We start from the raw sequence: 20,029 nt of genomic DNA on the forward strand, positions 1-20,029 counted from the left end.
AAATATTATTTCACATTGGCAAATCAAACTTATCCGAGGATTAGAAGCTGCTGTGCATTTATTAAGTGCACTATAAACAAGAAACTTACTGATATTTAAATGTGAAAAATACAATTTTTTCATTCCTATGCATAAAAAAAATGTTTAATAAGTAATAAAAGAAATAATAGTTACGGCACTAAATTATACAGACGAAGTCTGATTCTATTATTTTTAGATACTGTTCGACCTAAATTCGAAATCACCACGGTTTCCCTGGTTTTATCTACGTCTAGACTAAAGTTTGTAGTATATTACAGTAAAACCTTACATCATTCTAAATGTGGAACGTATATACAATTGATTTCGAAATCTGTGTTTCAGTTAGGACAGGAAACACGTTATGTACTGCGATCTATCACGGCGAATATCAGTGGATACTGATTCGTCGCGTGCAAGACATGTTTTTATTTTGAATAATTGATGCGCTAATTGCGTGTATGCTTCGCTTTATAATCTCCGTGTTATGATATAAAAAATCATTCGCGGTTTGACGCAATGGCTCGTACTTCCAAAGCATGGATTGTTTTAAAACAGTATTTAAGTAATTCTAATCTCCATGGACTTCGGTACATAATTGAAGATGGTCTGCACTGGACTGAAAGGTGCAATACGTTGAATTTTTTTCAAGCATTGATATACAATAGCAGATATAATTAATTTGCTCTTATTGAAATGCAGAGTATTTTGGCTAGCCACTTGTGCTCTGTGCTGGTGGGGCTGTATAGCAATGATCAACAATTCGTTGGACGCTTTTCTGAATCGATCAGTTGCATTCACCATAGAAAGCACATACCTCAATTGGCAAACGAATTTCCCATCGCTCAGCGTTTGCATGCGTACTGTTCCAACATCCCTGATCACCGCTAACTCTTTGTATGTTTTAAAAACTGTAAAAATAAGATGTGTAAAGTTTTTGTAAGCATTGTATATTACGTATGGAAATTTGTTTTCTCTTCGTTTTTTAGACACAGTAAAAAATTTGGTTCTAAAATGAATCCCTACGCATGGCGCTGGCTATTTTCTGGTATCATCAGAAAATCTAGTAAACAAGTTACAGCCGAATTTGCAAAGTTGACACCTGATGATATTGTCAGTCTCTACACAAAGGTGAGCTATTGGGCTCTGATAATGTCTGGGTGAACTTTATTTGAAACTGATTACAGATTTCAGCAGTCACGTATTTACAAAAGCAATTTAATCAAATTTCTTACATCGTTAAAACAGTCCGTCGTCAACTGCACCGAACTGTTCAGCGAATGCTATTGGAAATCAATAAAGTTTGATTGCTGTGAAGAATTTCAGCCGCTACAAACAGTTGGTGGGACATGCTATACGATCAATTCGGCGCAAACGAAATCAGGTGATACTTCGAGGAATAAGTTTACAATGAACCAACTAAATGGACTAGGCTACTTACACATAGGCCTAACGACAATTGCATTAACTGAACATTCAGTAAATATTCAGGTCTGTACAGAAGCACTATAACAGAAAATGAGACAGGTGTTCATTTGAACATATGCATAATGAATACTGCGCTTCATGGTTTGCAGGCTTTTGTTCACGACAATTTGGAAATACCGACGGCTCTAGCTTACGGAGATAAAGAAATCTATACAAAGTTTGGTAAGATTGTCAGCATTTACTTCAACTTGCAAGAAACGATCAACGATGATGGTTTGAGAAGCATACCTATAGAGAGACGCAGATGTCGTCTATCCGATGAAACAGATAATGTCATCTACTATAAGCGGTACAGTAGTGACGGTTGTGTTATAGAAGTACGTATCAAGGGCAGTGTAGCTCGGTCTTTCGTTTAATCCTGAAAGACACCAATGCTTCTGGATTAATAAGCTCGAAATTAGGTTTTTGAATGACTTATTAATTAATTTTCTAAATGATATGAAAAAATTTATCTTAGCTGCAAATGGAAAATATGTTAACGCATTGTGGCTGCGTTAGCCACCTCTTTCCTCGTACATCTGCAATGCCAGTTTGCAACTACACAGGTCTCCAATGCATTCAGAATCAAAATGCATTTGCTGTAGACGAAGAAGTTTCAAGGCATCGATGTTTACCTGACTGTGAGAGTGCAGTAATCAAAATATTTCAAAATCAACATACAAATACTGAATTTCCGCGGTTCAAAATATCACAGGGCATACATCTTGAACTCCTTGAGCTACCAACTTATCGGTTTAGGCGATACGTGGCTCGGAGCTTGCTAGACTTAGCAGGTAAGATATCAAGTGCAGGAACAGAGATCTACGGCGCAACTAAACTGTGTTAGTTTTATTGTACTGTCAGACAGTGATATCTTTTTCAAGTTTTAGCATGAATCTAGTGTGAAAATAATGATAATAGAAATACATTCTTATTCAACAGTGGCGGTCGGCAGTACAGTGAGCCTTTTTATGGGTGCTGGTATACTGAGCATAGTGGAAATACCGTATTGGCTTTTGTTACGCCAGGCACAATAAATCAAATCTAGATTTGGTATAATTTACAGCCACAAAATAGCAGAAATGTATTCGGGAAACAAACAATTGCCTCATCATTTTTTGTCTACTCACACTACTCACGCAGTCTGCACATGGCTAGACGCTTTGACCCTAAAGAATAAATTAAACTGGAAAAGAGCTCTCCTGAGCAGTTTGCTGGTAGTGTTGTTGCGACGAACTGAACATCGGAGTACCTGGATCAATGGAGCTGCTGTTGAAGAACGGAGAGAACATCGCCATTAACTGGTCAAATGTTTTGATATCCACCGAGCCTGCCCTACTGTCTTTAGAAAACGTGAAGAACATTGTATCTCAAGACGAAGGACCCGAGGCAAAGCTCCTTGACTACAGTATCCAGCCGTATTCAGATGAGAAACTAGGATTTCTAGCGTCGCACAAGCAACTGAAAGTTACGATTCTCAAGCCGAACTCGTCAATTGAGGAAACAAAGGTATACTTTGTCAAAGCTGTCCCCAACGAAGTACCAACCCAAGCAGAATACGTCAGTGAGACAAAGATATTCATAAAAGAAGTGTTATTCTTCAACTACATTGTTCCAGAGCTTGAGAAATTTTACCCGGGTGAAAGATGGGGCCCAAAATGTTACCTTGCTCACAACGAAGTGATCGTGCTAGAAGAATTACAATCGCACGGATTTTCGATGCGTGAAAAATTATTCGACGAAGAATCAATAAACGCGGCATTATCCGCACTGGCAAGAATGCATGCAGCGTCATTGGGGGCGGAAGCTCGTCTTGGCAAACCTTTAATAGAAATTTTCCCGGAAGCTTTCCAAGAAACCGGAATCCAAGAGTACGGAAAGCAATTGATGTGGTTCAAAGCTGGCGTTAAAGTAGCAGTTGCGGTTGCCGAACAGCTGGGACTAGATCCAAGTCAGATACCAGAGGCTTGCCAGGAAGTATTTGAAGCAAACAAGCCGTCACGTTCTCTACAAAACGTAGTGAGCCACTCGGATCCTTGGTCCAACAACTTTATGTTCAACAAAGGCAAGCCGCCACTTTGCTACGTCGTAGACTTTCAGTTGGTCAGATACTCACCACCGGGGTACGACATTGCCATGCTGCTCTACCTGACAGCGTCACAAAAATTGAGAGAGGCACGAGGAGAGGCGATGGTGCGCCATTACTATTCGACGCTTTGTGAAACTCTAGCCATGTACGACCCTCCAATAGAACCACCGTCTTTTTCAGACATCGTAAAAGGTATGGAAGACCAAAAACTAGGCGCCTTGGTGACAGCCATGATCTACCTACCGACCGTATTGCTGGACGGAGCCCTTGGCGCAACAGTTATGAATAACCCAGTGACGTACGCCAAGTACGTTTACAACGATAGACGAGACGTTGTACTTTCCAATATGAAACGTGATACAATGTACGATTCGAGAATCAAAGAAGTTGTAACGGAGCTCCACGAGTTTTCAAAGCGTCTTCACACCCTCCCCATGCCTTGTTGATATCAATACAAATAATTTATTAATCAATTGCACACTCACCAGATGCTAAGCTAGTTTGATACTGTGAATTTACTCATCTCTCTCTGTTACCCAGATTATGCTAAACACATATATCTGTCTAGCTGAACTACGCCCATCGTATGATTTTAACATAAAATTAGTTGTTTGTAGGGGATCTGAAAGAAGAAAAAAACTTACTATCTGTAATATCTGTACACTATATGGAATAAAGAATGAATTGTATTCACTACTTAATTTCAGCTTCGATAAATATTTTATTCTCCCTATAGTTATACTTGACATTATGTTTCAGCTAGTCATTGTTACCGAAAGCCGAAAACATTTCATAATTATATAACAAATAATAAAATAAGCCTATAACGAGACTCAATTACTTCTCGGAAACATCTCTGCTGAGAAGAATTGCGGAGAGTGAATGTGAAAACGATGACCAGTCGAAGTGAGTCAACCGCTCTTCTTCTTGATCCGAGGTATCCATTAGTTTGGGAGTATTCAGCGATGATATTTCCATCCTTGAAGCAGCAAACCTTTCATCGCTCTCATTTCCCGAATCGTTTTCACGATTATCATTCATCGTTTCGCTAAATATGAGAAAAAGAAAAAGAAATTCAAATAATTACAATTTATAAGTTTCCAAATTTTGATCAAACCGAAAACAAAAGAAATCACAGAAAAATTCAAAGATATAACAATATCTTACCCATTCGCAGAATTATCTTTAGACATTGATATTCTCCGCTGCTTTGATGGCGATTGGCCGATCATAGAAAAGATAAACGGAGCACAGAGCAATCTCATCGGTGGCAAAGTGTGTGACGGCACACTGAGTAGCTGTAAGAAAAACAATAATAATTATGATAATTATGATAATAATAATAATAATTAATTTTACTATAACGATGATTCTTAAAGGAACCATTTGGTTTTTATCATAATGATTGGGAAAACGTAGATAGAATTAAAATGGCCAAGAAGACACGTGTATCATGTATAAGATATGTTATACCGGACCTTTGTTTCAAATTCCCGCTTTACGATTTGCGCGTGACCTGATTTCACATACTGTGGTAAACTAGCGCGAAACTTTGTGCTGATTAAACATTAAACTTCTATAAATGGGTACAGGATGTGAAATGCTCCTACAGTATATTCTCGCGTACAGACAATTGAAATTTTCAACGCACTCTAGGCTGCTTCGTTGGGAGATGTAAATGGAATACAAGATTGAAGTTAGTAACGTTATCGAAACGAAACATGGATAAAAAATGACTATTTTCTTATTTTCCCAATGACTTTGAAGGAACAAAGATTTCAAAATATGAGTATGTTTTGTTTTATAACGGTTTATCAAATTTCAAACAATTCCAAAATGGCGAAGTAACGGTTTTTCCTCAGCATGAATTGTTACGATAACGTTACTAACTTCAACATGGTAATGAAACTGCAAAATGCATATAAAATGATAATTTAAAACATTGAAAACTGCAAGGAACTCAAAGAGAAATAGATAAACGAGAGAGAATTAATTTTGCGGAAGTTGACTCACAGGCCTCGAGTCAGCGCGAAAACTGATCAGCCAAATGACGACAATGTGTAATTAACGATTTCATAGAATTCACGGAATCCGAATAGGCTCGCAGCGTTGTGTGAAAATTGTGACACGTTGATTGAGCGAAATAAATGCAGTTTTGGCTGGTTTGACGTAGGTTCGTGAATAGTGGGCGTTCGAGTATGACGACTGTATTTATTCTATCATTAACTATCCTCATTGTTCTAATTACAGTGCACACTGTCCTGCAGTGCCGCGCTAGAAGAATGCTATAGTTACTACTTTGCCATATATTCCATAGATAACATTCGGTTTAATTTCGGGGCTAAATGCATGGAATATAGGTGTCAGACTTGCAAAGCTGTTAGTCAACAAAACCGTAACACGTGCAAATACGTATGTTTTATCAGAGAAGAACGTTGAACAGTAAATTAATAATAAAAGAGAGTAAACCAAAGAAATCAAGATACAAATTCGGGCCATTCACTGAATCAACCTTTCCACCATTTGACAAAATACTGTATCAGTGGCATAATCTCTCCCTCGCTTATCACTTCTTTTCTCATTATCAACGCGCAACGCGTGTGGATTGACGTAATGAATAAAAAAAGTAGAAGAAAAAAAAAATACTTCTGAATTTTTCGCACTTTTAATGGTATATAATGAGATTAAAAGTTTGCCGATAGAAATGCGAAAGACTAAATGTACATGTGAACTGCGGGGGCCGACTTAACGTAACTAAGAATTAAAAATACCGAAATGATGTTTGACTTTTTCTTTCTTTCTTCTTCTTTTTTTTTTGCAATAACATGTGTAAGAGGAAGTAACAAAAATTCACAACGCATAATTGAAAAATTATCAGTAATTGGAACATTAACGTAACAATGGGAAGAGATAATTGCATATATATGCTAGAGTAAAGTTCATTGCACCGCGTGTTAATTTTTATAAGACTGAGGAATTAGTGCTTTCCAAACAAAACGAGAATTTTTTGAATTCTCGCTATAGAGATTGTGTAAATATAAAAGAATTGAAATATTTAAGCCCTCGTTCTGTAACATGTTCACTGTGTACTGAGATGCCTTAGAAAAAGAGGCCACTTATTTCGCTTTTGACAACATCTGATGGTCGAAACCCATAATATCTTTCGACTATACGAAGTTTTCCCAACTTTTTCAAATCGAGGAATACTCATTGTCAGATAAAATTTATTTGACTTGAAATCTTTTTTTTTTATTCCGATTTTTAATCTATTACAATCTATTAAAATGTATATATATATATATATATAAAATAAACTAAAGCAATTGTTTTTTATGATAATTAAACTGTTCATAGAATTTTGGCTGCTATCTGTTTCCTCTTGCCGGATTTAGGTACATCAGGGTTATTATACGTAAGCAATTATTGACATTCCGCGACTTGTTTACGAGTATGCCGTAAACAGATTATAAAATAATTGAACGGAGAAACGGGGTTTTAATTAACTAACGAAGAATATATTATAAAGGGGAAAAATGGGTAGAAAAAATATCACAAGCGTGTATATTACATAAATTATGTATGTACCTACACGCATAACTCGCAAATAAGCGTATGAGAAAAATTCCAAGAAAACAAAGATTACAAACGAAACAACAAACCAAAAATTATGCTAGCTTAATATTTCAGTGATAAATTAATTCCCCTCAGATAAATCTTGCGTAAGATACAACCCGGGTCTCGCTTCGAAAAGATAAATATTTAATTGACCTTACGTCGCGTAGATCTAGAAGACCTTTGATACGTAATGGCACGAGTTTGGCTAGACATTAAAATTTTGTGACTAATATTCGTGCAACTATTCTTGAAAAGAATTACGAAATGTCTGTGACAGCGATAACGCGCGATATAGTTTCACGGTCTGCAATCTGTTTTTCATTTATTACCGCGTCTGATAGTTCTTTCAAACATGTAAAATCCTGGGCTGACTGTATTGTAATAGAAATACAAGAGAGTACAAGGACTAATGGATCTTATTAATATAATAATAATAATAATCATGATTATAATCATAATAATAATAACAACAGCAACAACCGTGAATCGTATAATTACAACTTCTACCCTAATTATAAATAATGAGCAAAACAAGTTCTGAAACAGTTCAATAACAAAACTTGAGTAGATTACGGTGCGAAATTATAAATAAATGTGGTGTATCTGAGAGTTACGTACTGATATGAACGCAGCATACAAAGGATAAAAGCTTTATAAGAAGGAGACTTTTTCTCGGCAAACAGTTAAATATTTCAAACTTTTAATTCAAACTTAAACAATACGGGGTTACAGGTGGTGTGAATGTAAACCGGAAGAAAACGCATCAAAACGGTTTAAAACTAAGACGAAAAGTTATCCCATCTTTACCTGCACAAATCTTTGAAAATGCTTTATTGCAGGTTCGTAAAAATGCCATTAAAAAAGTTTGCACGTGCTGCTCTAAGATTTGTAAAGTCATAATTTTTCGGTGTAATTGTATCGTATATATAGCTGTAAAAATGCAATGAATGACTTTTTGCATAGCCCCCTGGTGTGATATTCTAGCAAACAGAGTAGAATAAACCAAAAATTCAAGATAAATGAAGAAGGCTTTGTGCTTTCAGTATCTAATCTATTCATTTTATTCTCTGAATAAAATTGAATAATGGGTATGAGAAAAGATTTTATACGTTTCGAACGATTAGCGAAAGTTTAAAAAGAAAAAAGGGTTTTCAGTAAGAATTAGATTTGATCTTGATTCTCGCGGTAAAAATGATTTTAATTTCGTCGAGACTGAAATTAAGTACATAGATAAGTTCAAGTTTAAGACGAGAATGATTGACTGTATAGCGATGCCCATTTTCGAAAGTGAATCAAAGGAGATTCCGGGATGAAAATTACGGAGAAACACGCGTCCGCGGCGATCATGCGGAGTAAAGTTAATGAGCAACGTGGGCACATAAGACTGTAGTAGCGTCGACGGGGGCAAGGAAAGGGGGTTCCGGGGGCGTTCGGTGGAGGGTCGCAACTCATATATCAAATCATGGGGACGCTTCTGAAAGCCAGTCCAACATAGAACGCGATCAGCGTACATATCCCCGCAAGAATCTTCAGAGGATTTATAAAACCGTACGATCCGCGTATAAGAACGAAACGAAATTAGAATTGTCGAATCGACGATACTGCATATGTACGAAAAATCCTGTGATTTCGAATTATCAGATAAATTTCGCGCGCGACTATAGTAAAGCAATTTACAGATCTATAGTGAAAAAAGTCCCTTCTCCCTCCGTTGATAAAGAAGAGAGAGAAGTTTTTAATTCAACAAAAGATAATAATAATAATAATTCAGGTAGCCGAAATTTGTTGCGGTAATGAAGCTGAATCTCGGGGGATTACTTGTCACATGTATTTTATTGCTGGTCGTTTTTATGACCTGTACCACCACGATTGAAGCTCTACCCATCGGAAATCCGGAGGCAGTAAGTTTTATCACTGTATACATTCACGATGATTTAATACCGGTATTAGAACTCGTGTTTTACGATCCTAACACGTATACATAGTCTGAATTTGCTATCAGAATATTGAAGAATTTTTTTCTCCCCTTCTTTTCTTTTTGGTTGCTGGATCTTAATTTAGTTCTTACCCTAGTCTTTTCTCGAAAACTTCGAGAAAGTTAATCATCGTTCATCGTCAGACAATTATTAACTCTCTGAAAACTTCATTGCTAGCAAGTGAAGAAAAATGTAATCATTTATTTTTATTGTCACTTTCAAGTTTACGTTAAGACAAAACAGACAAGTTCATTTTTCCGAAGATTCTGGAATAATGGGAGTTCATCCGGCGTGAAAATGAATTTCATGTTACAATTATTTGGTATGAACGGTTTTTGGTTGGACGGAATTCTTGAGTAAAAAAAAAAAAAAAAAAAAAAAACTACAAATAATTAAAATAGAACGGAATGATCGAATTATTGAATCATTTTATATCAGCATCAATTTCATTGAGACTATTAAGCATCTACGTTAAAATAATGTTGAATACGTTTGGGGTAATGTCTCCCATCGTAGTATTCGTAATGGCAGTAGTAGGTATAGTATACCAGTATTATGTATGCAAATTATTGCCAAGGATGCAGTTATAATAATGTTGTGTAGAGTATACGGAGAGGCTTTCTTCCTCTGTTTAATCCTTTGTTACGGAGTAGATAGATATGCATCGTATGCGTTGCACCCAACGCGTACAAATGATAGCATCAAACGACAAACCAACTTGCATGTATGTACATACATACACATAAGTTCATATCAGAGCTAGGTATGTTGAACCGCGTAGGAGCTTGCAAAAGCTGTAGACACTTTCTAGCTGCACACAATACGGAGCTTTGAACTGCCGGATCGGAACATACAATATACGACGCATTTATACTAGACCCAGCGAGTAAAGTACCGAGGAAAATTCTCCGTTCTGGAAATTTCTTTCAAGATGAACCGACAACGTAACTACTTTTGCCATCACTTAGTGCGGTGTGATGCAGCGTTCGATAACCGGTAAGCGCTGGAAATCATTTGGCGGCAGAAATAAAATTTCAAGTGTATAAACGACGGCCATATTGATTTCATGATGGCGTTTTGAGTCTTCAGTTCAAATAATTCCTAAACGTTTATTTCAAATTTTCCGTTAAATTCCAGCCAAGCTATAAAGTGATCTGTGTTATTAATTGGTGGGAAAAAATTAGACCAGACAAATTGCGGGTAATTGACGTAATTATGTGGACTGTAAGGTGTGAAGCAATGCATGTTCTATGCCTCTATAATCTATATTGGTACATACGTCATGATTATGTACGTATTTTGTCATCTCGATCGCACCTACATAAAGAACTATAGTGATATGCAGTAGCGAGCGAGCGCGGGAAGTCTTGTGTGCATTCAAACCGCATCATTAGATATTTGTCTACATATCCGGTGCTTTTTATCACGATCAAACCGCATGTGTTGAAATTTAGGACACAATCTATTGCGTTATACGTACCATCGTCATGATATTCGTTACTCTACAAACGTGCATTCAAGACATACCCACGAATGTGTAGGTAAATAGATAGATGTAGGCGAGCTAGAAAATTGATCTTCAAATTGATCTCCCCCTTTCGCGTTTCTCTTTGCGCAACCCTCGTAATTTCCCTTCTGCTGCTACAACTGCCGATCATGTAGAAAAATTTCAATTCCATAACTAGAACGTAGGTCACATCTGCATAATGAATTCTAACGAGATTGGTAAAAAATTAAAAAAAAAACAGTATGGAATCGGGTTTCCAGATTTTTCTCCGTACGGCAGAACAGATTTGCGAAAGAACTGTTCCATACGTCTATTCGCGTTCAATTGATGAGTTAGAAATGGAATCATAAAAAATCTTTGTACAACGATCGGCACGCGAAATTTTTTATGCCTGGTCTAGATACATCCCACAGTATCAACTTAGAGTCTGGAGGCATAAACGTGGTTACATAACAATTATCAAACTACTTAAATTATACGCAAATACACTCAATTCCGATGAGGAATTAGTACAGAGACACGACGTAATGCAGCATGAGCGAATACGCATATATAATATATTATATTAACCCATTTGTTACTTTCAAGCAGATACACGTCATTGGTGCAAACAAAATATGAATTTCGTGTTAAATTATTGTTACAGGCAATCGAGAACATGAGACAAATACCGCAATGGCATTGCTTGCGTTATCGGAAGTTCGACCTGGTACGCAGATGCCGTCATTATCGCGTTGGAAGGAAACATTGATAACATCCAAACTGAATAAGATGCCTTGGAACGTCTCCGATCTGGAGCCATCAAATATCTACTATCCATATCGAGTTTCATTGACAGTTATTAATATTTAATACCTAAGAACCCCAACTCATGTATATCTTACATTATCGTTATTGTTTTTATTTTTAATACTTATATTTTTGTATATTACTATTCATAACTCACCATTTACTTCGCGAACTAATTTTTTTTTTTCCATCATGAATTGAAAATTCACATTACACAACTTATTCAAAGACTGTTTTTTAACGCGAACATATGTACCAATATATATATATATATTCTTTTTTCACTCACTGATTATACGAATTTCGATATGATTATTGTTTTATGCATCGAATTTTGCATAAAGAATCCAAGTACCTTTTTTCTTTCGTTAGAAGCGACAAAATGTATGAGAAAAACAAAATATTTACTCAAAAGAATAGTCTGATAACTTATTTTTCAAGTCTGAAGATTTAAGCATATATTCCTTGTTAATGTTTTTTTTTACCCCGAAATACAAATTATAAAAATATTTAGTGAGTTACGTACCAAAGACAATATAAGGTTCTTAGTTAGAAGAAAAAATTAAAGAACAAAAAATCGTATGTAACAAAGAAAAGCCAAACAAACCTTATAATGTATCGACTAAATGTATGTGTTTTGATCTCATTCACGTTGATTATAGAGGAATCAAAGAGTGAACGATGATGAAATCAAATATATTATTTAAAAATCCGTAAATTGTACATCAATTACTCAGGCAAAATCGATTCCCAATTCCCAGAAAACGTAAAGAATTAACATCAATCTGACGGTAATTGTCTGTGTATTAACTCACCTCTTGCACGATACCCATTCCTGGAATTCCAAGCTCTTGGTAAGTATGGGGAACGACTTGTTCCGCGCTAGTCGTAGTCTGTGCAGCTATGAGAGCCCCAAATGCAGTGGATGGTAAATTTGTACTCAAACTGAGATTTTCCAACGATTTGCTGATTTCCGATGCAGTTTCTAGAGTCAGCAGTTCCTGTGTATCAAAAATTTCATCATATTTAAAACGTGGCTGACGATCATTCAACGTGAAAGTTGAGGTGACGTTGAAATTTTTTTGTCTCACCTGATTAGAGTCTAAAAAGAATAGCTGGGACTTTTGCTGCCAGAGGTTACTCGATGCATGTCTTGGTGCAGTCAGATGAGGTACGAAACTTGCCCCTAATACGATGCTGTCCTTGTCGGTGAGAGTTTTTTTCGTGTAGACCGGCTTTGAAGAGCTCGGAGTAAATATGTACACTGTGAGTTTTAAAATGATAAATGATTACAGAGAGAACTTAGAATAAAGGATTAAAATTTAGGTTTAAGTCAACGACTGTTTCTCACAAGTTCCATCGGTCGTGAACGCCGCCATGTATACAGAAATGGGGTCTGCAGTTAGGGTCGAAAGCTTGAGATGAACGGTCCATGTGATGGAAAGAGTCAATAAGTTCCAAACAGCTATGTGGTTAGAGGATCCTACGACAACTAGATGGCCCATTTCATTACGTCCAAACTCTATGCGCCTGCAAGGTATTTCCAATTAAAATATTGACGAAAAACCTACTTTACCAAGTCACCTCTATAAATCGATTTCAGGACTGCTAATAAACGAGTTTCTCAAAAATTAATTTTGCTAAAGACTGAAAACTCACTTAATAATATGTTTATAAGCGGTATGGGTGAGGCTGCATTTAAGCTCGTTTGTTTCCGGATCCCAGGTGGTCAAGGTCGGCCCAAAGCCAACAGCCAGCAAAGAACCATCCATGGAAAATGTTGCATCGCTAGCTAGCAAGTTACGGTACAATCCAACGCTGTAGCATTGCCAATGTTTCGTTTTTTCTGTAAAATACAAAGAATACAATTGCAAACTGAAGTGTTTAAATGATTGATTTAAAATTATACTCAGCAGCGTCAGACAGAATAGTACTCACTGTATATTGACGTAGGCTCCACTAGCCTCCATATTTTGTATTTTTTATCAGCGCCTGTTGTAACTGCAGCCGACTCGTCACTGCTCAGCAAAGTCATCGGCTGAAATTGGAGCGCATTAACAGCACCGTTGTGAGGATATTCTATCGACGTGTTCAAAACGAACCTTGAAAAAAGACAAAGATTGAATTAACTTTAGAGAAATAGAATGAGAATAACATTGTAATCCCTGAACTGGGATTAGTAATTCTTGAATACTGATTCTGTACATTTGCGAGTCGGTGTCAAAGCTCCAGAACTTGAGCCTCACTTCCATTTCGGAAAGCCCGTCATCTCGTTGCTCCACACTTCCCATCCACAGTCCATCCTGACTCAAAGCTACTTTTGTCACCTCAGTATTAACAATGACGGTATTTCGCTCTTGCGTTAAAAAGTTTTGAGCTGTTATATTTATCTGTAACAATTTTATGATAATTACCGACGTTTGTTTCAATCAATAAGTTATTTCTTTCAAAATGTTAATGGAGGTAATTATATAATTGACAAATTACATTGTATAAGAGGCTTTTCGTATGCGTATTGTAGAATTGGACATGACCAGTGCGACTGTTAAGAACTAGACAATTGGTTCGGGGATCAACTATCAGACCAGCAGGGAATAGATTTTTCTTTGCACCAACAACACCCCAGGTAAAATTCTGTATAACAGAAATGATCTGCTTTTGAGGATTGATCACAACGATGCCTGCAACAATACTATAATTTTAAATCACTTTCCGAATACGAACTGTAGAATCTATCAATGCAAAACAAGTTATTATTACCATTGTCTAATGTTGATATGGCTACATATTGATTCTCTGATGCTAGAGAGAGGTGTTTTATGGGAGCCTGAAGTCGTGGCAGGTAAGATTTTAGCTGAACATTATCTAATACCCATTTAACCATCACACACTCGCCTCCGCCGCTGTACAAATGGTTTCCTGAAAGATAGTGAAGCACGTTAAGATAGTATAGTTGTTGAAAATCCATTCACTCCAAATAGTAATAATAGAAACAAATCCTTACCTGTACTACTGAAGACAATTTCGGTGACGGGAAGTGTGTGCCAGTGATAAGTGGCCTTGATTACCATACGTTGTTGAATATTTGACCAGACTAAAATTCGGCCACTCGAGTCCCCAGTGGCTAGACATTCTCTGTCAGGGTGCCCAGCTACAGCTGTACACCGTCTACCCGTTTTATGTCTGTAGAGAAAGTAATTAACAGAAACATAAAATGTGGTAAAAATATTTAATAGCGTCAGCCACTACAAAATTGTAGGCACGATACTTACAATATTCCTTCAAAATCCTCCGCAGGATTCAATATATGTAAATTAACATCTTCCGCAACAGCGACTAAGTTTTCACCAGCTCTCCCAACAACATCGACATAATATTCGTCAGAAATGGAGCTGAGAACATAAAAATTCTAGATATTCAGAGTGGTACGCTGAAGAAGTATACATTTGAAATTAAATTATTAAAATAGCACTGAGATTTTAGTGTAAAGAATATTTATAATAGTCTGCTTTCCTTGTTGTTGAACTGAAAAAATTATAATTTCCTTTTCTCTGAAGGCTGGGATTGATTGGACACAGAAAAAAAAACAAGTATAAAATTGAAATAAAATATCGTACCCTAAACTGGTTTGTATAGCGATTTTTCCATTCTCTACACCAAACAACTTCACATGAATTCTTCTTTCAATAAGATAAGTGACCAGTGCTTGGGTGACGTTACTTCCATCACTTGTCCGGTATCTGACAATATGGAATGTCCTAATTTTAGCAGCACGTTCATTAACTTGAAGAATCTGTGAATTATTTCAGAAAATCATTAATTCACGAAACGCCAGTGTCAAGAGAATAAAAACTGAGAGAGAATTTTTCTGCAACACATACTGTTTTTTTTATTATCAGACCCTTGTAGCAGTTCCAATATATCAGTTCACCGACGTCTGAACAAGCTAAAACAACATCTCTGTTGTCAGGGTGCGAAGATATCCCTGTGATCTTGTGTTCGATTCCTTCAAATTCTCTGACCAGATCTCCGGTCCTAGTGCTGTAGGCTCTGATTGAATGCTTCCAAACGACAAATAATAACCTAGAAAATTGAAATTTGAGGTTAAGTAATCGTCGATAAAAGTACAAGGAGCATACCTGAATGTTTGACTTACTCTCCATCGTGGGAAAATAACGGACGGTGATCGATTATGCTTCCACCGCCGATCCTTTTCACAGTCAAGTCATTTTCCTCCTGCGGTTTCTTCTTCGGTGTGCCGGATTTCGGGCCTGTCGATCGCTTCATTTTCATGTTTGACACTGTGTCGGTACACTGATTGTGGGTATAAGGTTGTGTTAAAGCTAGTTTTTCACACTAAATAACGGCTTTAATTTCCCCCGTGGTATTCGGTTCCTTCATGAATTCCACAATTGTTACATACATTCTTATTTACAATTCACCACGTGCCAAACCACGTTAACCGGAATGCTAGGTTGGGTTAGGCCGGAATTCATCAAGACGACATCGACGCTTGACAGAAATCCGAGTCCATCATTGGTTGATGCGTCAACGACGTCGTTGCAATTTCTTGTCGCATACATGAAACTTTGGCTTTAAATTGAGATAGGTTAGGTTATATTGAAATTGTTGGTTGACAATAGGAACGAAGCGGCGTTGATTTAATAATCATTTCATCAATTCTTTCACAGTTTCGATAACGGCGTCGCGATGGCAAGTGTTGACGAAGATGTACCACAAATCCAAATAAGATTCACGACGAAACAGGAGCAGTAAGTACATAAAAATACGATTATGAACACGTTTCGCTCGGTCAGCTTTTGGATGTGAAAGCTAAACACGTGGAATGAACGGCTGCCGGCTGTACTTACCGATTCTTGTAAACTGGAGATAGAAATTCACACTTTACTTAGACACTTTTAAAGTAACTCCGCTATGAATTTCCCTGTTTTGTAACTGCACAAATTCAATTTTCAGATACGCTGTTCCGGACTATCCGTTGTCTGTGCCATCGACAGTTTTCACTGATCAACTGAACACTCTAATCAATGAACTTTTAAAAGGTGAGATTTTCTGAAGTTTAGAAAAGCTTGTATCTTTGGTGTGAAGATGTTATGCTGCAAATCTGATTCATTTCATTCATTGACATTGATATTATACAGAATCTGCAGACTCCACTGCAACTGTAGAATTTGATTTTCTTGTCTGCAATGAGTTCCTGCGCACTTCATTAGCTGAGCATATCAATGAGCGTGGAGTAACGACTGAGGAAGTCATTACAGTTGAGTACGTGGAACGGCATCCCCCTCCGGAGCCCCAAGATTGTCTTATACACGATGACTGGGTGTCAGCAGTTGCCGTAAGAGAAAAATGGTGTGTCCTCAATTTTCACATTAACGTTTTTCAAGTGGCAGACCTTTTGATTTGGGAAATTTAGTCACACATAATAAAACAGAAGCAACTTGCTACTTTTTTCACCCACCACAGGATACTGACGGGATGTTACGACAATACTGTGCACATCTGGAACACGAGGGGAAAACATCACCTAACAATTCCAGGTCACACGTCGCCAATTAAAGCAGTGGCTTGGATAACATTGGACAACGAGAGGGCGACGTTTGTTAGGTACTATAAGCAAAGTACACAACGTTTATGTAATCACTAAAAATCTACCTACAAGAAAATAATGAGATATAATACGATAACCCATTAACCTTTTGCTCATTACAGTGCATCGCAAGACCAGACTGCCATTTTATGGGATTGGAACATCACAAGTAACTCAATAGAATGCGTTCAAATTTGTCGAGGACATGAACGTGGGCTGGAAGACGTTGCGGTCAATCATAATGCCACACTGATCGCCACAGGATCATGGGATACAATGCTGAAGATTTGGTCTGCCTGTAAGTTCAAAGAGATGTATCCTGAACGAGTATTAATTAATGAATTGGTTTAGGGTTTTGAACTAAATAATATTCACAATTGATCTTTGTACATCCTTTTTAACATGATTAATAATCACATAAATCAAACTCTTCCTCACAGCTGTCGACGACCGAAACAATGACGGTGAGTCTACCTCAAAGAAGCTGAAAACAGACCATGGTAAAGTTAGAGTGAGTATCTGTATGGCAAATTTTATTATATTCGCTATTTGTGGGAGAAATAAAAAAAACTGTAAATCTCACCGGGCCAGTTTCTTCTATCAATAAAGTAATTTGGCCAATTTCAGACACCAGAAATAACAATGAAAGGCCACAAAGAGGCAATTAGTGGCGTAGTCTGGTCAGATAAATCGGAAATAGTAACATCGTCATGGGATCACACGCTAAAAATTTGGGACACAGAGCTCGGTGGAATCAAGCATGAAATTCCAGGGAATAAGAGCTTCTTTGATGTTGCATATTCGCCGTTAGCTCATGCTCTTCTCACCGCCTCAGCCGACAGACACATCAGATTATATGACCCAAGATCGTCGGGTGAGCATGAAATTTACACCACGCAGTAAAATAACTCAGACATTCATAATCGTCGATGTTTGCTAACGTTGGGATTATATTTATTTTCTTCCAGAGGGATCCGTGGTCAAGGGAACCTTCACTTCACACACGCAATGGGTGCAATCTGTATTCTGGTCAACAACTGACCAATATCTTTTTCTGTCCGGGGCATGTGATAACCAAGTGAAGCTCTGGGACACTCGAAGGTTTGTTCATAAAATCTCTACACATTCGTAGACATGATTAATGAACGTGAAATTCATAATATGTGGCGTCGATATGACCTTGCCCTTTCTTCTTACAGTCCCAAAGCACCATTATTTGATCTTTCCGGTCATGACGACAAAGTTCTCTGCTGCAACTGGTCCAATCCAAAATTCATGGTATCTGGCGGGGCCGACAACACTGTTAGGATATTCAAATCGAAACACGCGATTCGTTGATAATGATTAAAAATCAATGTAATTTGTAAATTATTCTAAGGATATACATTTTAAATAAAAACTTAAGTTGGAATATAAAACATAACTCTCGTACTTTATGTATAATTATTCTACCCCGCAAAGACACTGTTGCAAAAGGGGAGAAAATAAAAAAATTTTTCTTTACAATAGCAAGATGAAGACTTTTACGTAAGAGAGCAAGTCTCTCGACTGGATAGGAAAAAGAGGAAATTGAGCATTAATGAATGAAAATTCAATGAAATCCCCAAAACAGATCTTTTATTGATCAAAAATAAGGGATAATAATAATTAGGAATTTGATTTTTTCATTTGAAAAATACCAAACCATATTTTGTAAGTAACTCTAAGACTGATCGGCGCATGCTCTTTAATAAGAACATTCCACAGAGCATGCACCCGCAGTGTGCAGTTTACAGTAACAGTGTGTCTGCAGTCCGTGTTCATGTAATAGGCAGATGATGGTTGGGAGTAAAGGCGCACGCGTAATCTCCAATTACTGGATAACGCGCCAAACACCCACACACGCCGCACACTCTCCAATTACTTCAGCGCTCTCGTTCTCTCTCTTTCATTCTTTCTCCCTATCTGTTTTTGAAAGACCCTACCTAATCCCCCACATTATCTCACACAAAGACTAGCTTTTTAAACGATCCAAAATAAACTAAGGGCACTTTTAGTGGCGTATGCCCTGTCCTTATACAAGTTTCATGAAAAATCTAATTCTGACCGTTGTTAAACTTTGTTTTATTACAGCACCTATCGACTTCTAAGAGTCCCTACCTTAGCTAGCTATGACACACTTGCCTTAGTCTAGATTTTTTTTTTTACTACGTGCTATGCCTCGCCATCTTAAAATAATTAACTCTAAATCGATTCTCGTACAACTAAGGTTTTTTTTTATTTTGTTTTTATTTTATTTTTTTTTTGTTTAGTTTTGTATCGCTAATCTAGGACATTCTTTTTTTTTTTTTTTGTTTTTTTTTTGTTTTGGGTTTTTCATTGGTCACAAACCACACAACACAAAAAATAAGCGGAAATTAGGGTATTGTGTCAACAATAAACGTACTGGTGCTTTGTTGCATTTTTTTTAAATATTTTTTTCCAGTTTTTTTTTTTTCAAATTTCTTTGTTAAATCTCTTTTGTTTTTTGTCCAACGCAATTGAAGACACTGGTAGTTATACGTAACGAAACGAAGAATGAATGAATGAATGAAATACAGAAAGAAAAAAAAAAACAAGAGAAAACCAATATGACAAGAAAGAAACCTTTACTTATAACAATATAAAAACAATTACTTAAAAACTTCTCTATTTCTTTCTCTCTCTCTCTCTCTCTCTCTCGCTCTCTCTCTTCCTCTCTCTCTTTCTCTGAAAACTAAGAAAAGAAAAAAAGACTGAACAAAGTCGAAGTATGACGATGATGCTTGAAAACTGCAACATCGAGATAATCTGGACTTGCTTTTTAAGCCGAAATCACTTAAATGTTACGTCACTTAAAAACACCCTAGGTTTTTCTACTTAAAGCCTAGGCTAAACTACTACAATATCTAATCTACACAGCTACGGATTCAAGTTTTTTTTTCTCTCTAAAAAGCTTA

The 20,029-nt window shown here is 36.9% G+C and overlaps 4 protein-coding genes across 4 annotated transcripts; 3 read left to right on the forward strand and 1 right to left on the reverse strand.

Moving 5' to 3' along the window:
- Positions 1 to 769: 769 nt before the first annotated feature.
- Positions 770 to 2,552, forward strand: LOC124410500. The gene is made up of 6 exons (XM_046888937.1): positions 770 to 915; positions 1,008 to 1,149; positions 1,267 to 1,509; positions 1,596 to 1,823; positions 1,964 to 2,279; positions 2,428 to 2,552. The coding sequence occupies exons 1-6, from the start codon at positions 770 to 772 to the stop codon at positions 2,520 to 2,522; spliced, it is 1,170 nt and encodes a 389-aa protein (XP_046744893.1). The 3' UTR covers positions 2,523 to 2,552.
- Positions 965 to 18,486, forward strand: LOC124410499 (ribosome biogenesis protein WDR12 homolog). Its single transcript, XM_046888936.1, has 10 exons — positions 965 to 975; positions 16,067 to 16,233; positions 16,439 to 16,524; positions 16,624 to 16,834; positions 16,949 to 17,089; positions 17,195 to 17,370; positions 17,513 to 17,583; positions 17,700 to 17,946; positions 18,041 to 18,173; positions 18,272 to 18,486. The coding sequence occupies exons 2-10, from the start codon at positions 16,172 to 16,174 to the stop codon at positions 18,408 to 18,410; spliced, it is 1,266 nt and encodes a 421-aa protein (XP_046744892.1). The 5' UTR covers positions 965 to 975; positions 16,067 to 16,171; the 3' UTR covers positions 18,411 to 18,486.
- LOC124410498 lies at positions 2,617 to 4,270 on the forward strand. Its single transcript, XM_046888935.1, has one exon. The coding sequence runs from the start codon at positions 2,746 to 2,748 to the stop codon at positions 4,018 to 4,020; it is 1,275 nt and encodes a 424-aa protein (XP_046744891.1). The 5' UTR covers positions 2,617 to 2,745; the 3' UTR covers positions 4,021 to 4,270.
- On the reverse strand, positions 4,298 to 15,966 carry LOC124410495 (WD repeat-containing protein 75). The gene is made up of 15 exons (XM_046888913.1): positions 15,618 to 15,966; positions 15,343 to 15,544; positions 15,079 to 15,254; positions 14,734 to 14,853; positions 14,466 to 14,644; positions 14,222 to 14,380; positions 13,949 to 14,142; positions 13,667 to 13,851; positions 13,400 to 13,563; positions 13,121 to 13,307; positions 12,813 to 12,991; positions 12,553 to 12,725; positions 12,277 to 12,462; positions 4,742 to 4,872; positions 4,298 to 4,622 (listed from the first exon to the last, which is right to left on the reverse strand). The coding sequence occupies exons 1-15, from the start codon at positions 15,752 to 15,754 to the stop codon at positions 4,412 to 4,414; spliced, it is 2,583 nt and encodes an 860-aa protein (XP_046744869.1). The 5' UTR covers positions 15,755 to 15,966; the 3' UTR covers positions 4,298 to 4,411.
- Positions 18,487 to 20,029: the final 1,543 nt, after the last annotated feature.

Source organism: Diprion similis, chromosome 9 (assembly GCF_021155765.1).
Source record: "Diprion similis isolate iyDipSimi1 chromosome 9, iyDipSimi1.1, whole genome shotgun sequence".
Taxonomy (NCBI): domain Eukaryota; kingdom Metazoa; phylum Arthropoda; class Insecta; order Hymenoptera; family Diprionidae; genus Diprion; species Diprion similis.

Bases quoted from the DNA above. Each gene is read 5' to 3' on its own strand.
- LOC124410495 (XM_046888913.1), bottom strand. From the start codon at position 15,754: ATGAAAATGAAGCGATCGACAGGCCCGAAATCCGGCACACCGAAGAAG. The intron at 13,564-13,666 runs GTACAGAATCAG...TCTTTTTTCAAG, and splicing joins TTTGACACCGACTCGCAAAT to GTTCGTTTTGAACACGTCGA. The intron at 12,463-12,552 runs GTGAGACAAAAA...TTTGATACACAG, and splicing joins TCTTTTTAGACTCTAATCAG to GAACTGCTGACTCTAGAAAC.
- LOC124410499 (XM_046888936.1), top strand. From the start codon at position 16,172: ATGGCAAGTGTTGACGAAGATGTACCACAAATCCAAATAAGATTCACG. The intron at 16,525-16,623 runs GTGAGATTTTCT...GATATTATACAG, and splicing joins AATCAATGAACTTTTAAAAG to AATCTGCAGACTCCACTGCA. The intron at 17,371-17,512 runs GTAAGTTCAAAG...TCTTCCTCACAG, and splicing joins GCTGAAGATTTGGTCTGCCT to CTGTCGACGACCGAAACAAT.
- LOC124410500 (XM_046888937.1), top strand. From the start codon at position 770: ATGATCAACAATTCGTTGGACGCTTTTCTGAATCGATCAGTTGCATTC. The intron at 1,824-1,963 runs GTACGTATCAAG...AATTTATCTTAG, and splicing joins GTGACGGTTGTGTTATAGAA to CTGCAAATGGAAAATATGTT. The intron at 2,280-2,427 runs GTAAGATATCAA...CTTATTCAACAG, and splicing joins GAGCTTGCTAGACTTAGCAG to TGGCGGTCGGCAGTACAGTG.
- LOC124410498 (XM_046888935.1), top strand. From the start codon at position 2,746: ATGGAGCTGCTGTTGAAGAACGGAGAGAACATCGCCATTAACTGGTCA.